The sequence below is a fragment of the Megalobrama amblycephala genome, linkage group LG9 (assembly GCF_018812025.1).
Source record: "Megalobrama amblycephala isolate DHTTF-2021 linkage group LG9, ASM1881202v1, whole genome shotgun sequence".
NCBI classification, from domain to species: Eukaryota; Metazoa; Chordata; class Actinopteri; order Cypriniformes; family Xenocyprididae; genus Megalobrama; species Megalobrama amblycephala.
Window position 1 is genome coordinate 37,770,225 of NC_063052.1, and position 17,357 is coordinate 37,787,581.

A 17,357-nucleotide genomic window follows, 5' to 3' on the forward strand; every position below is an offset into this window, starting at 1 on the left:
AATAAAATTATTCATTTTAGATAAAATAATTTTTAAATAATGTCATATTTCAGTATTCATTAAATTAACACCCATTTAAAACTCAGTCTCATATTGTTTATGCAATTCTAACTGCATTCATGCTACCACTCTGAGCTGCATGAAACAGTCTGTGTAAATATATCTGTACAGTAAGTGCCATGTTTGATGCAAAAAATTGATGTTTTTAGTTTACATTCATTTTTACTGAAACTACATAAAACCATACAATTGTCAATCATAGTTGTATTACAAGTAAAACAGTAGAAATGATTGCTTCTATAACATATTTGCAATCATGTAATATCAAATATCTTGTGCAATTATAGGCAGAAACTAAAAAAATAATTTCAAACTTATGGACAGCTAGTGCGACTCTAACTGTTATTTTAAGAGACATTTGTATGCTTCAATTAATAATCGTAATTTTTTTTTTTATTACTTGATTATTTATATCTATCGCCCCCTAGTGGGAGAGTGAAAAGTTCAGAAAATAAAGTTGCACGTTATCACAACAGTCTCTTTTTTTTAGCACATAACATCATACAAATAGCCATCCTAATGCAATAATATTGATTATTTTGATTATTGACACATTATAAGACCAAAAAAATCTTGTGATGGTGATGACGTCAGTAACCCACGGCCATGGAGAATTAAAGGTGCAATAGGTGGTTCTCTTCAGAAACATTTTTTGTTATGCTGGTGTAACCCCTCCTGTTCAAACCACCCACTCTAAGCAGGACTTGTGCCCAGGTCCATCGGCATGGTAGTCGGGTGCTCTAACAAGGAGGCTAAAGTCCACAGTCTCTAGCATCAGTCACTAGAGCACCTCTTGAGTTCAGGGGAGTGAGGTTTACATGCACAGCTCTTACTAGCCTTATGTCCGTTACACTCACCCCCCTAAACCTCACTCCCATCCGGGTCATGGCACCAATAACCCCTCCTGTTCGAACCGCCTGCTCTAAGCAGGACTCAAACACAGGTCCACTGGTGGGCACTCTAACAAGGAGGATAAAGGCCGCAGTCTCTTACTAGCCTACGCCCATTACACTGGTTGAAAGTATACTCAAATCTTGAACCTTTAAGTTCCCAAGATAGCCGATAGAGTTTATGGCCCACCTTTATGTGGAAAAGCAGTGTGGAACAGGCAGCTTTCGGCACGCCCATTACTTACTTCTCTGTCTCGCAAAAGTGGGCATCGAAGGTGCATTTCGACTTCAAAGAGGCGCTCACAAGCACCCTTCAGAAACTTAAAAAGATAAATGGAACACCCTACGGCAGGCGTCTCCAAACTCGATTCTGGAGGGCCACTGTCCTGCAGAGTTTAGCTCCAACTTGCCTCAACACAACTACCTGGAAGTTTGTAGTATGCCTAATTTGTCTTTGATTAGCTGGTTCAGGTGAGTTTAATGCTAGGTGAGTTGGAGCTAAAATCTGCAGGACAGTGGCCCTCCAGGGCTGAGTTTGGAGACCCCTGCCCTATGGTCTCATGGACTTAATAGACACATGCATTCAGCAGCCATTGTAAGTCCACAAGACCATAAGTGCATATTAAGTGTGCCATTTGGGACAGGGCCTTACTGCCTTCTAAAGAAACCTTCAATGTTTCTGTAATTAACATTTTTGTTTCACAAAATGAAAAAGAAATTGTGATTCCTCATGATGTGAGCTCTCTAAAATTAGTTTAGTTAGTAACTTCTACCTTCTTCTCTTCACTCTCTTCTTCTAAAGGAACAGTGTTGTGGTTCTTGTGATCTCCGTCAGTGCAGGACAGACACACGATTGTCTGATCATCTCTACAGAACAGCTCCAGAGGCCTCTCATGTTTCAGACATATATAGTCCTCCAGATTCCTCACAGGATTGATCAGTTTGTGTTTCTTTAAACCTGCCACTCTCAAATAAGGCTCCAGGTGAGTTTCACAGTAAGAGCTCTGACACCCCAGACACGACTTCAGGGCTTTCTGCTTTCTTTCCTCACAGACGTCACAGACGTCAGAACTTCAGGTTTTTTCAGAACTTCAGGTTTTTTCAGAACTTCAGGTTTTTTCTCAGGACTTTTCTTTTTATAGTGATCTACAACTTCTCTGAGTGTGGTATTAATCTTGAGATCAGGTCTGATCTTGAATGTTTCTTTACAATATGGACAGTTGCAGGTCCGGCTGTTGTCCCAGCACTTATTCAGACAGATCTTGCAGAAGTTGTGTCCACATGGAGTGCTGACTGGATCAGTGAACACGTCCAGACATATCGAGCACTGAAGCTCCTCAGTCAGTGGACCACTGGAGGATGACATCGCTGGAAAGACAAATGATGAAGATAAATCACCTACACTACTAGTCTAAGGTTTCGATATGAAACAAACACTGAATTTAATAATGTTGGGAATAAACAAATGAACAAAACTAACAAACAAAAAAATAGATGATGGATGGATGAATAAGAAATATTGATTTCAGCTGAAATTATTTGATCCATTACTGTACATTCCTGATCTTTATTTTTCAAAATATTACTGTATGAGAAGAGTGAAAGTCATTCATGGTTACTGACTTACATGGTGGTTCATATTTACTCGATCTCATGGGTTTTCTTTCTTTTGTTGATGTTGGTAAAGATCCTGCCATTGTTTTTTTTTTTTTTTTTTTTTTTTTTTTTTTTCTTCAAGCCTTGTCAAGAAAAAAACATTGTATTTCTAACATTGTATTGTATTGCTCCTTGTAATATTGAGTGTTTATTTGGTCACTGAGGTTTAAATGAAACTTACAAAGTCAGATTTTCGGTTACCCATTCTTATTATTTAATTCTGAAACCATTTCAGTGCAATAAACAGCTAAAGTAGTTGAGCATTTGACATGTTTAAACCTGGTTCTGTTCAACTTATTCTGGTTTGACATAAACCAGAAACTCTACTAAACCAGATCACTTCCATTAGAAACCTGTTCAGCTTAATCTCTCTTATATTTCTATCATTTCCTGTGAGTGTCAGATGTGTCCACAAGACTCTTTGAATGGCTCAAATATTCTGTTGTTTAAAGAGGTTGATAGTTTCAGCGTTCATATTGTTATTGATCAAGTTTTTTATTTTCTCTGAATGTCTCTCTGAACTACAGTAAGGTCATAGTCCAATTAATTACCAGTTTCCAGAAAAGTCTGCTAATAAAATCATCTGTGTAGGAAAATAAACTGACATACTCCAGCTTATAGAATCTTATACCAATGTGGATCCTCAAACTATCTATGAAACTACTAGGACCAGGACATTTCAAAGTTTAAGACAGTGGGCCTTCCCTTCTACAGAACTGTTTTTCTTGAAGTTAGGAAAAGATGGCAATCAACAATGGTTCATGTTACAATGCCAGAGAAAAAAATGGCATCATTTTTGGAATAGATTCTAGAGATTAAGAGAGTAACTAGAGATTTATAAACACATTCAAAATGTGCAAATCATTTCGAGTCCTTTCTATATTTTAGTATTGCATTACACATGCAGAAAATAAGCAGTCATTTCCAAAAGTCTCCAGTAGAGGCCGCCATTCCCTCACAATGACTGCTGTTATCAGCGCTATATGTGTCAGATTACACTTAGTGATCCTTGGAAGATTCTTGCTTTTTTTCCTTTTCTTTTTACAATTGTATATTTTTTTCCTAACGAGTAGTTATTGTTACGCACACGCAGTTGGGCAAATTTAATCTAGTTTGCATTTTGAATATCTTTTTTTTTTTTGCATCAAAGTTTTCTACAATTCCACCTTACAATTAGTCTTGATAACAGAATTGTTGCATTTTGAAATATTTGCATGTCATCAACTATTAGATTTTCTGAGCATCATCCTGTGGTTTGAACCATGCTGGACACTAGATTCGTCAAATATTATATGGCCTAATTTTTTGTCGCAGTAATATTTCACTTTGAAAATATTTGTCACTCCTGGCAGTTGTTTATTCTTAGATTTTCATATTTTTAATTTTTTTTCCCCCTGTAAAGTTGTATGCACTAGATGTGATGGTTAAGATTTGTTGATTCAAGTTAATCCTTCATAGGAAGCCATTAATCTGGGCCCAAGCCCCAAAACTCAACACACTTCATCAGAGTGGTCAGCCAGTAGACATGGGCAAAGCCTTAGAAACGGGCGTGGAGAGGGAGCTCTGCAGTGCCACCTTTTGACAAAAGTGGAGGGTTAGTTTTACCTACAGTCACCAAACTCGGTACATATCTTCCTCTCATCGAGCCGGACAACTTTCTAATTTACAGTCAATAGCTCCGACCAACAGGAAGTCGACTATTTTGGTTTTAATGTGGATTTTTTTTTTTAATCAGGCTCTGAATTTGATACTACTACTCCTGCAGGGTTTATACAATTTCACACCAAACTTTCTGAACATGGTGGCAAGACACTGAAGATGTTAAATTGCGAACAGATATTGGATATCTTGAACGGTGCTGCCATGGCGAGTGTGTAAATTAATTACAAAAAGGGAAACAGGAAGAGTCTCATATCTCAAAACAATTCTTTTACATTTACCCAGTTTAAATGCATATTGCCCATCATGCACAGTTGCCCTGAAGCCACCGGGTGTGCCCGTCATCGCTGCTTGCAGCTATATTGTATAGCTGTTGAATCATAAATCTGTGCTTGTCATAATCTTTCACGTCTCTGTGTGCTTGAGAATGCCTGAATGACTTTTTATTGTATCTATGGCAATATCTACTAATTTATGTTAATGACAAACAAGTACAAGAAAAAATCTAGATGCCACAAAAATGTCTGCGTTGTTTTCTACAGAGATGTGATCCTGTCATCTGTTTGCTTGGCAGACTTGCATCCATGTGCGGAAAATAAAGTCATGACTCACGAGTCAATATTTGAGTCACATCAGACCATTCTGAAGGCCAGTGACAGCACAGAAAGGGTAAATACACATCTAATGATGACTTGGTGAATATGTCCTGGTTTCGACACTGAAGATGCAATCTTTCCAGCAGCGTGACAGTGACAATGTAGTGCGCATGAGCGTGCACATGGAGTTTAAAGCATGAGTAATAGTAATAGTGATGCTTGATTTTTTTTTTCTTTTGACAATTGCAAAATTCCAAAGACAGATAAGAGAGGACAAACCATGTTTAAAAAATTCTCTTCACCACAGCATTTTTGATTACTGAAAATTACTGTGATTCGGATCAATATTATCTGCTGGGGAAACTTCGGTACATCCCCTTCATAGTGAGCTCAGGAAGATAAGCATCCTGTGCAAGAACAATAATCTCTGATAAGATTGTAAATGTAGGTGTTGTTACTGGCTCTTAGACCAAAAGACTGATATTTACTGTTTGATAATTGATCATTTTACTTGAGTTTCAACTTGCAGGATATGTAGAGTCACAAAACAGTAAATGAAAGCAATGCATTTACATTTTGTAAAGTATAGCAGACAGTTCAGTTCAGTTCAATATCACTGTGGTATTTTTGATTGTATTTAAGAGTTCTGTCTGTCAGCGCATGACTCTGATAATACACAAAAATACTGAAGACGGATTTCATAGTTTTGGGGAAGTCCAATGACCATGTGCACTGGAGACATGATCTCACTCGTGACGCATTTGTCTGAACCACTGAAACTCTAGAAAAATTATGTATCAGGTGTATCATTACGCCAGGGCATGACGGCTGTTACTCCTGAAAGAAGCACATCACATGTTAATCATAATCAGTTGTATTAAACTTAGTCAGGAAAATTACTTACGTATGCTGTTTTCCCTCTCATAAAAGCTTCAGTTCCTCTGAAATCCTCTTTCACCTCCCCCAAAAGGCCACTTCCTCTGATAAAATGTATCTATTAAGGACATCTGCAGCTTTCGCGTATGCGTTCTTTTCTGACGCCTATGCTGCTGTCTGCTGTGGTTTGTATTTTTCCATTTGAAATGAAAAATTATTATTCCAAAACCCCATCCAAAAGACATTCTTTAACCTAGCATGTTTGTTGTTTTTCTAATTGGCCATTTTACAATTCATCTGTTATTCCACTTATTTTATTTATATATTTAATTTTATATTTCTCAATTAGTGCAAGGTCTAACAAGTATGCAAAAAGTAACAAATATTTTAAAAGACCATTTCTCCCTTTATTTCATGTCGCCAGTTTTATCAATGATAAAATGTTCAGCTTTCAGAGGTCAAAGTTCAGAGGAAGAAGAGGCTTTTCAAATGTGCAAAAAGGTGTAGTCTGATCAGTGAGGCTTGTTTAGAGATGCTTTTGATACCATCTTTCATGAGAATGTAGTAAAAGTCAAGTTGTCCTTTATGGTTAAGACATTACTAATGTTAAATTCCATCAGCTTTTCTGGGAAAAGCAACATTTGCTCTTCAATTATAAACTCTCATTGCATGCTAGTGAAAAGTTTTAGAAAACTCAAGAACATTAGATCTTGTCGTCAGATACAAAGTACAAAGTGTCATGAAACTCTAGATGGCACAGGCTTATTGGTCCTTAAATCAATCTGCGCGCAATCACTTCATTCTCTGATTGGTTCCTGCTGTATCAGTAGCCAATGAGCTCACTTCTCAACCTTCAAATACTCGGTCAGCATTTGCTGTAGAAGATGCAGCGCACTTTCAGAAACCCTCCACCTTCCCCAGCTCCACCTGTATAGATCTGCTACAGGTAATTCATGTGTGCTTTATTGTACAGCAGCAGCAGCATGTCGTGTATAGTGTTGTCAAAAGTACAGACTTCATTGTAGCCAATCAGACGCATCCGTTGAGCGCGTGAATACAATGGCCAGTCAGAGGTGTTTAAGAATTCACTCAACAGCGCTCAAAATGCTAGGGGGCAATGCTGGTATCGTCACATTTTTTGCAGCATAGATCTATTCCGCCAAGACCAATAAATATCAACATTGTCATATCCATGCCAAACACTCAAGAGTTGTCATGACAGAAATAACATTATTCTCTACTAAGCTAAATATCATTAAGGCAAATATGGTTAGCATGTGGTTTCTTTGTTTAGGTGGTGTGAAACCCATCTGTTCAGTCTGTGGTATATATAGCATTTACATTAGGTGGTTTCTAGAAGGGAACAGTGATTTAAGTGAAATGCATCATTGACAGATGCAGCATGAATGCTTCTAAAGATCAGGTCTGCTCTAGCTTGTTACAAAGTATGTTCACACAATAATGCAGAGGTAAGACATTCACTAGAACAGACGAGACTTTTAATAAAAGTCAAAAACTGATATGTGTACATAAATATGGCATTTATTATCATAATATGAGATACAGAATAAAAAGCAAAGACATACTTAAATGATCCAAGAGAACATTAAGATCTTATGTGCCGCTAAATGAAACGATGGCAAAATATTGCCTACTCAATATTGCAGACTCCCTTTTTAAAATATAAACAGCTTCAATACAAACTACAGAGGCACCAAAAGTTTCATGACAGTTGTATTTGTGCATGTTCCACGCTTTTGGCATTTACCTTGAGAACTTGTGACGATTGCATGCTTTAGGACATTTTATAAGTTAGTACTTATTAAAATGGGAAAATACACCAAAGGGTGCGTACTCTTCTACCTTTTTGGTAGTTCTGCTTAACAATTGTCAGTTACGGCACACGGTGCCAACACGTTCAACCTACACGGTACAGCGGACCATGCAGAACCACAAATAATAACACTTCAAACACACACAAAAAAACGTCATGCCATCATCCAATATTTTTTTGTGAAAATAATGACAAGGCTGATCCTGAGAACCACAGCAAAAGGGAAACACCCTGTTGGTTAATACAACCAATAGTGAATTCGCCATAGTTCTATGCCAAATAACAATATTAAAATACATCAGAAATAAATCTTGGCTTGAATGGAGTACATTTCATAACAAATTAATTATCCATGAAGCGGTGTAGACATGTCTATGTGTCTATTTGATTTCAAAACATGTCCTGACCAGGAACGGCATAACAATTTTTTGATAGTCAGGTAATTTTCAGGTAAGCAAAACGTTGCATGACTTAACAAAAACAGCCAATCAGAATATATCTGATGTAAAGTGGGACTGTGGACCAATGATATTTCACGGTGAGCGGAGCTACACTGCATTACATGACAGACTATGACAAAATCACTTGTTGTAGCTGAGGTTGAGATCTTGGTGTAAAGCACTCAGTGCCTGAATCTTTGTTTCGTTATGTAGTCCTTCAACAAAAATCATAAAGCCCCATCCTGAGACTGAAGGGTCAAAATCTCTGCTGCCAGTCTTTGTGGGTCCAGGAGATATGGGAACATGTCCATGGCCCTGTCCACCAAACGTGCATTGAAAATTGCGAGTAATTTCTTCCTCACCTGCTCCCGTTCGGACCACTGAGGATTGTGATTGGAAGGGGACCAGTGTCCATGCGCCCTCTCTGACTGCATGGCACTGTGGGATGTTGGAGGATAGCCACCATAATGGTCGGACCAGTAGCCCTGGTGGGGAGGAGGCCCTCTGCTGTGTGGAAATGAATACTGGGACATGTTGACAGGAGGGTAAATTGGACCTCCGCCGTAGGAGTGATAGCGTGTTTGACCGTAACCCGCGTTTGATGAGCCGCTGTGGTGGTGACCGGCACTCAGGGATTGGTGGGAACAGCAACTGCAGGGTTGGCTATTGGCTGGAACGTAGCGATGCCGCCCATTGCTGGATGGTTTGGACTTCCTGTGGTCGCAGTAGCGATCGCAATGCGGAGCTTCATGAGAATGACATTCGTAGGAACCCAAGCCAGAATCCATACACTCTTGAGATCCGTAGGGAAAAGAATCCAGGCTTGTTGGCGAATGCCGACGTTCTTTTTTCGAAGGAAACTTCTTTTGCGTTGGCTGGGGGACTCCTTTTACGACAAGGACATTTTCACTGGCGGAACTCTTCTTGAGAGATCCGCACATGTCGAGGGATAATTTCTGTTCCATAACTTCCTCCAGAGACAGAGTCTGACTGGAAAGCGGCTGAGGTTTGTGCGGTGTGGATGAATTTTTGGCTTTCTCTCGGAGCTCATCGGCCAGGGCGCGCTGGGATTGCTTGGTTCGCTCCGGATGATGGAACTTACACTTGATTCCGTAAGTGCACTTCTTTCCTGCATTGAAAATGGGAGAGTTTAATTCTTGTTCACAAATAATCAAATCAAATAAATGCAGCCTTGGTGAGACTTCAAAAACATCTTACCGAGCCCAAACATTTGAACAGCAGTGTATACTGTTTATCAGTTCCTTGTATTATCTGGATTATGCCTTTTTTAAATAGGCTATGGCAAATAAAAATGCCACACCCTGATAGTTACACTAACATGTGACCACAAGGCTGTGTGATTGCACAGTGTCAATCATTCATTTATGTTCTCACCGTAAGGACAGGGCTGTTTCTTAGGCATACGTGGGGTTTTTCTCAGAAAGTTGTCAAGGGTGGGTCCATGTCTTCCCAAAGGGTCATCTGGAGGCATAAACCTACACAAAAGCAATGTGAATTTAATTAAATTGGAATTAATCAAACAGCTTGACCTATGCTGCAATGAACAAAACGCAACAGCACTTACTTGTCATTGACGAACGAGTACATCAGAAGCCTCTCCTCTATGAAACGCTTCCACTCAGGACGTTCTCCTTGCAGATCTCGGTAAGTGTCATTGGATACAATGATGCCGTCGGATTCGTACGCCAGCTTCACGATAAAACGGTCGTCATAGCAAACCACCCGTTTTCCGGCAACCCTTCTGGACGGTGTGAACACCAAGAGCTTCCTCCGTTCCAATTCCCGCAGAATGTGCTGATCTGAAGAAAAATATTCATGAAATGTTGAAATAAGTGTTTACTTGTTTTTTCACAATTAGAGCTGTCATTTTGATGCTTCAATTTAGCACAATTATAAAAAAAATGTATAACATTTTTAGGCCCCGTTTACACTGGTGCGTTTTCGTTTTAAAACGAAAACGATCCTCGTCTACACCGGCATTTCAGAAACGATCTCTGTCTACACTACATGACCGAAAACGCATGCCACATGACCGTTCATGCACACTGTGTAAACAGTTGCCTCTTGCAAGTATTTAAAAAACGCAGAGTTTAACTGTACAATGGCTGCTAAAAATGACAACAAAGCCAGCAAAGATTGCAGTTCAGTCTCCATGTTTACTTATTTGTTATTGTTTACACGGTTGTCAAAGATACGCAGAGTGAACGTGGGCAGCCAACATGTCTCTGTTTTGGTCTGTTTACAATGAAATGCAACCCAGGTGTTTTCAAACTTCAATCTCTACAGCTTTTTCGTGGGTCGAGGAGTACCGTAAACGACAGGCGTAACTGTAGCAAAAGTTTTGCGTTTTAAAACGAAAATGAACTAGTGTAAACAGGGTTAAATATGCTAATTTTATTATTGCTTACATTTTTTATAATTGTAAAAATGACAGGTCATGCACCCTGACCTGTATGTAGAAATTTTCCTACAATTGAAGCATATTAAAATTGAAGTAATACCTAAATACATGTTTGCACTTTTAAAATCAAATGTCTTTAGATGGGTTTTTCAAACTATTTTTTACCTTGATTAAAAATCAAGCTTTTAAGGTGCAAAATGCTGAAGAAAGAAATCAGTAAGACATTTATGCAATGCCTTGAGATGTCTGTCTGATGCATATAGAGCAGGTATTTGAAAAATAGCAATGTTTTTTATCGTGAACCTCGGATACACTTAAAAACCTGATTGTAAAATTAATTTCTGTGAAATGTAAGCCAGTGATAGGTTTACAGTATGTGCATGACATGCCAAACTTCTAAAATCAATTTTTGCAATATAAATTAAATATTTTTGTCTGCCACAATAATGTCCTCCATTTTCTCAGCATATATTGATCGACATACGAGATTAGCAGTATACAGTATTAGTATCTTATTATTGACATGAGATTAAAAGCATATCATATAATTAGTTTGACATTGTTATTGACTGACATGCCAACAACAGCGTGTCTGCTCTGTTAAAACTAAACAAGGTCTTGTTGTTATTCAATAACACTTTGGGACCAGCTGGAACAAAACACCTCAAGGAAGAAAGATTCTTGGCATCTTAATTTGCTTGTGATTTCCATTTACACACCGACAGTTTATTTCAAAGGAAGCAGGAATTCAAACATATTTATGCAATGTTTGCATAGTGAAATGTCAACTGTTGACACACCACCATCACAATTATCTGTTGGTTGCATGGTATTATTACTCAAACCACAAGGTTGCATTATTTCCTTCTAGCCAAGTCAAAATTCTTGAGGGTTTGGCAAACATACAGATCAAACAGGCTGGTATATATTACCTGCCAAAAGCATCAGTCGCATTATTACACCACTCCACTGTGGCCTCCGTTATGATACGAGGAAGTAACAAAAGTTTTAAAAACCCAAGGTACTTGCCAATATATCCTATGACATGCTTCATTCAGTCAGCTACACAAATTGCGGGGTTTCCCAACACTCCTAGTTCTATTAATTGAGACCAGAGTTTGAAACTGCATTTCTAGTGCTCCATATCTACTTTAAACGATCAATCATACATAACTTGCTCAAGTGGTTCACAATATTACATGCCTGCCGGTCTAGGTATCATTTGTTGCCTCTATGTTTAGCCATTTGGTTGCTATGAGGAAACAAACCTTGCTTATGGGAATGTACTTTTGGACAGCAGGAATTGTTCCTGACACTAGGTGCATTCCCTTATCCTCACCTGTAATGGGAACATCAGGTCGCGGCTGTTCTTTTCTCCAGGAAGGCACAAACACTGTGATGTCAACGTGACCCCGCTCCAGGAAAAAGTTCACTGCCAACTGAATTCCCAGACAGGAAAAAACTTCCTTGTTCCCGTGGCTAAGAAAGAGTTTTTAGAAATTAGTCTTGAATTTGCATAATAAAATCATATTGCATGTGCAGACGTTCATTCATTTATCCACTTACAAATCAGGAATATCACACGCATTTGATCATATTCAACTTTTAAAATGTATTTTACACATTTAACTACATCAACAATATAATGAGATCTGCAGAAGAAAGCAGTAAGATATCAATTCATTTTCAGTGTTGTTGAGTAGTGTTGGGTAAGTTACTCTGTAAAAGTAATTACTTACTAGCTACTAATTACATCTTCAACAGTGAAATTAGTTGACTGTAATAATTACTCTCTCTAAAAAGAATTGTATTACTTAATACTAAATTCCATATCAAACTCGACCCGATAAGTATAGACATACAACTGCTCTTTTAATTCTTTCAAATAATATACAATTGCATAAATTTGTCTTGAACTGACCAAAGTATTTAAAGGGAGAAGGTTAAACATACATTTTAACATTGGACGTAAAATTTTTAAATCCACTGTTGATTTATATACAATTGTTTTTTTTTAGCAAAGCCAAGAGTGCCATCCTCAAAACAAGTTCAAATGCAATAATCACCTTTTATACAGACAATTTAGACCTAGCTGTATTATATGCGTATCTGCGTCTTTATGCAGTGCTACCTCGCAGCTTGAGCTATAATGCACTTTTTCTTACTTTTCTTAACAGATGGGCTATATATGATGAAATATAGCCTATTTACGTCGTTCCACACCAGTAAGACCTTTGGAACACAAATTAAGATATTTTTGATAAAATACGATGGCTCAGTGAGGCCTCCATTGACAGCAGTAACACTCCCTTTTTCAATGCCCATAAAGCTACTAAAACATATTTAAAACAGTTCATGTGACTATAGTGGTACAACTTTAATATTATAAAGTGACCAGAATACATTTTATGCACCAAAAATATCAAAATAGCGATTTTATTCCACAATGTCTAGTGAAAACACTGCTATATGAAGCTTCGAAGCTTTACGAATCATTTGTTTTGAATCAGTGGTTCAGAGCGCCAAAATCACATGATTTCAGTAAAGGAGGCTTCGTTATGTCATAAGAGTTTTGAAACTTCAATAGTTCACGTGACTTTGGCAGTTTGATTCAAGCTCCAAACCACTGAATCGAAACAAAAGATTCGTTAAGCTTCATGAAGCAGTGTTTTGAAATTGCCCATCACTAGATATTGTGGAATAAAGTCACTATTTTGTTTATGTTTTTGCAACACAAAAAGTATTCTTGTCACTTTATAATATTAAAGTTGAACCACTGTAGTCACATGAAATATGATTTAGTAGCTTTCTAGGCACTGAAAAAGGGAGTGTTATTACTGGTGATGCAAGCCTTACTGAGTCATCTGATTTATCAAAAATATCTTCATTTGTGTTCTGAAAATGAACGAAGGTCTTACGGGTGTGCAACGACATGAGGGTGAGTAATAAATGACAGAATTTTCAGTTTTGGGTGAACTAACCTTTAACGTGTCCACCAAGAGTACGTATTTTTGCGTACAAGTGTTTTCGGTTGTTCCTACATTTTTTCGTAATTTAGAATAAACTTTAGAATGAAAGTTATTGATGAATCATGATTTTTTATGAAAACATTCATAGGCAGAATTCACACACAAATTTGTGTGTATGCATGCTTAGTGAATGAGACCCAATAAGAGTAATCCCTTACTTTACTTTTTCAAGGAAAAAGTACTTAAATTACAATAATTAATTACTTAGTAATGAATTACACCCAACACTGGGTAAGATGAGTGGTAAAGTTCATTCAAATAAATGTTATTACACTTCCTTCTATGCGACAGTGCGGTGATGTACATTCCTGTAAAATCAGAAAGTAAAAGAAACTAAATACAGCACCATTACTGATATACATCTACTGATAAACTTTATATATATATATAAAAATTGGTGCAAGTTTTAGTTGTTTAAAACAGACACAATTAGATGAACAAGTCAAGTCTATTTCAAATCTAAGCCCTACATCAACAGAAGCGGGTGTGTGAAAACTGTCTGTTTAGAAGGTAATTAAAGAGCGCCTGATTTATGGGAACAAAAATAGTAAAGACGGGCAGAGCCATCCAATCAGACAATGTTTTGCAATGCTGTTGGGCTTGTTCTGTTACACAGCGTACTTTTCACAGATATTCTCCTTCAGGAGAGTAAGAAGGAAGGGAGGGGACTGAAAACGGCACTGATTTGCATATAAGATTATTTGCATACTGGAGTGATGACAGGAGCCTGCAGGGGCAAATCTGGACTCTACTTGCAAACGTAGGTGAAACACAAAAGGAGGGTTTTTCAAAGGTCATAAAACGCGCAGGCGGCGTAAATGCTTCAAAAGTTCTCAAGAAAACTGTGAATTCACTTCAGCAACATTTGACCAAACTTCTGCAAATAACTTCCTAATTTTCGGGTCTGACATTTGGAATGAATTACTCATTACGATAAATCCCACGCAAAGCATTGGTGGAGAAAAATACTATAAAGCGGAGTGTCCAAATACCATCCAGTCTGTCCAGTAATAACGTTCATCTGTTTTTCAGTAACGTGATTGCCAAGAGCATGTACGTGCATTCAGTCATGACTCAGAAGCTGTACACATTCACATAAGCCACAAATCTACCTCTGTTTTCACAAATACAGAAGGAAATAGATCTGATTTGCACATTTTTTAGGAATGTGTGAGGAAATACTGGGTTTTATTAAACTGCGACACAATTACTGAATGCAAGTTTGTTGGAAAACAATACTACAGGATACAAATTTCTCAAAATTGTTCCCTTGAACTTAAAAGAAAGAAAGTCTTAATTTTTAAACTCTATCCATCTATTTTACAGTAAACAAACAGACTTGGCCATGATGTATTCCTTGATTGTTATATCAGAATAATTATTTGCAATATTTAACTATAATTAAGACAAAAAGTGTATCACTATTAAAACATTAGCCCAACACAACTCAACCATTTCTGATAATCCATTTGGGGATGCTAAAATGGCACAAGCCAGCTTTAATATTTCAAAAACTGTAAAGGGAAAGCGGTCTTAAATGGAACTATATGTTGTAGTTCTAGGAAAACTGTTATCTTGTGATATTTTTAACATTTAAACAAAGGAAAAGGTCTTCATTAACATTAATATTACCTTTAGATTGACTGTCAATAGTAATAGGAAAGGGACTGAAGATGTAATGTGTACAGTAAACTCACCTCATGGCTACATTAGACCCATCAATGACTATAGGTCTGAGTGCATCCTCATCCTCTACCAGCTCTTCTGGAGCACTCGACACTGCCGGAGCACTGTGATTTTGGGAGCTTCGGACCTTATTGGAACCATCCCCACGTGGAACCAGCACCGGGGAGGCTGTAGGTTCCTCTCTCTCTTCAGATTCCCCAGCAGCCTGTATCAGCTCTCCCAGAACCCTGTTGGTGTCTGCGTTGAGGCCTAATTTCAGTAAAGCAGCGCGGACCTGCGTTTGGGAAAACCCCAGCTTGAGGAACAGGTCGAGCTGGGTCTGAAACTCTGACCCCAGTTCTGAGGATTCATCTGGAGTCGGGCTGGGCTGAGCCGGGTCCATTCTATTGTCACAGAAAACGGGAGGGTTGTACAGAGGCGTAGTTGCCGTTACCCATGCGTTGGTGGCGTTTATGTCAGAGTTATGAGATCCTACGCTGGATGACCAAAGGGAATCCAAATACAACTGTAACGTGGGGATGGTGCTGATTTCAGCACTCATATCTTCATCTGGAAAAAACGTCCTGTAATGTTAGAAATATGATAAATTAAGCATTTATGGTGAATTCAGATATTTATTTATAACCACAGATGACAATATTTCTAATAATCTGAAACTAAGGTCTCATCTATAGATCACATGAAAATACTGGAAATGTGCTAAGCAGGCTGATATTTCAAACCTTTATGAACCAAATTAGTAATCTTAAACCAATTAAAAATGATTAGAATACTATTCTGATAAGGTTAAAATAAAGGCAACTAAACACTTAATTTACAATAAATAAAACACTTATTAAAATGAGTTAAATCTACAAATGACAATTAAATATGAATAAGTTTACATTTATAAAATGTATGAGTATTTATAAATAATAATATTTATTAAATCAGTGACATCTAGAAGCAAACAAGCGATAAAATCAACGTATCTAAACTTAAGTCTGTTGCTGTGCTTTTTGAACAGGAAATGTCATCTTAAGACGTGAAACTTTACGCTTCACTGCCATTTTAAAAAATAGTAGGTTACTAAACTACACTATAATCTTACATATTTTCACCACAACACATTATTTCTCTTTTATTTGCGGCGCGTTCCCGCATTCCGCAACATGGACGCGCTCTGTCTTATTTTTTTTTTAACCTCACCGCTTTGTTTACAAAAGTTTTAAAGCTCATTTCTATTTAAGATCACAATACACGTAGCTATTAAACAGTTCGCTATCAGAAATGTCAATGACAACTACTAGCAAAGTCAATAGTGTACTTATATGTACACATAAATAAGTTTAAAAAGTTACCAGCAAAACAAAAGTCATACGAACCTTTATTTTATCTTTCTCTTTATGTTCCGAATTGCTGTCTTCTGGTAATTAAGTTAATGAAGTTAGTAAGTTCGTAAGCTGTTGAACCCGAAGCAGCAAAATAATGGAGAGAGCTTCGACACACCTTTATGTTAGAAAACGCACAACCAGGAAGTAAGTCACGCACGTGTTGACGTCACGGAGAATTTTACCAGTTCTATTTTTCCTCCATTAAGAATAACAGTGTTCTAGTGACAGGTATACATTTCTCTAGTCCTACTTTTATAACATTAACACATCTTAAATCACAAATAGAAACAAAGAAATTTCTCTTAAACTCATTAATAAATATTACCCTTGAAATTATGTATTGTAAACAGATTTAATTGCGATTTTGTACATTTTGTGGTTTACAGGATATTCTTTCATTAATTTCGGAGTTGTCCTCATTCGGCTTGTTTTTGGTCAGATTTCTGTTCATTTTTAAGGATCCTATCATGCCCTGATTTCAACTGTGTTTTGGAAAAGTTTATTATTATTTTTTACTCATGACAAGTCTTATCATAAGAAATATATCTATGCACCATATTAATTTAATTTCATATACACATTTTATTTGTCAAATGTACAAAGGCTATTTATTTAAAAATGAAAGTTCCCATTAGAATCAAGTGTTTTACATGTCACATGAGAACTGATGTCATATGAGAAATTTTTTAAGTTCAAGTTCTGCTTTTTATTTCCACGAAACCTCAGAACCCATAAACCAGTACAACGATATGAAGAAACTATAGCCTCAAAACACCAAGAACTATTTTAATTTAAGCTCAATCTTATTCATGTAATTTATATATATGTGTGATTGT

The 17,357-nt window shown here is 37.3% G+C and overlaps 2 protein-coding genes across 3 annotated transcripts in view; one reads left to right on the top strand and one right to left on the bottom strand.

Annotated features, from left to right (window-relative positions):
• The window catches only part of LOC125276113 (E3 ubiquitin-protein ligase TRIM39-like), a 302,026-nt gene that overhangs the window by 139,720 nt on the left and 144,949 nt on the right, over positions 1 to 17,357 (top strand). The window lies entirely within an intron of this gene.
• On the bottom strand, positions 7,260 to 16,669 carry zc3h12ab (zinc finger CCCH-type containing 12Ab). 2 transcript variants are annotated; one of them, XM_048203563.1, is made up of 6 exons: positions 16,513 to 16,669; positions 15,160 to 15,697; positions 11,773 to 11,912; positions 9,597 to 9,831; positions 9,407 to 9,507; positions 7,260 to 9,140 (listed from the first exon to the last, which is right to left on the bottom strand). In XM_048203563.1, the coding sequence occupies exons 2-6, from the start codon at positions 15,687 to 15,689 to the stop codon at positions 8,239 to 8,241; spliced, it is 1,908 nt and encodes a 635-aa protein (XP_048059520.1). In that variant the 5' UTR covers positions 15,690 to 15,697; positions 16,513 to 16,669; the 3' UTR covers positions 7,260 to 8,238. The 2 variants fall into 2 exon arrangements, with proteins under 2 accessions (XP_048059520.1, XP_048059519.1); XM_048203562.1 differs by having other exon boundaries at positions 15,160 to 15,711.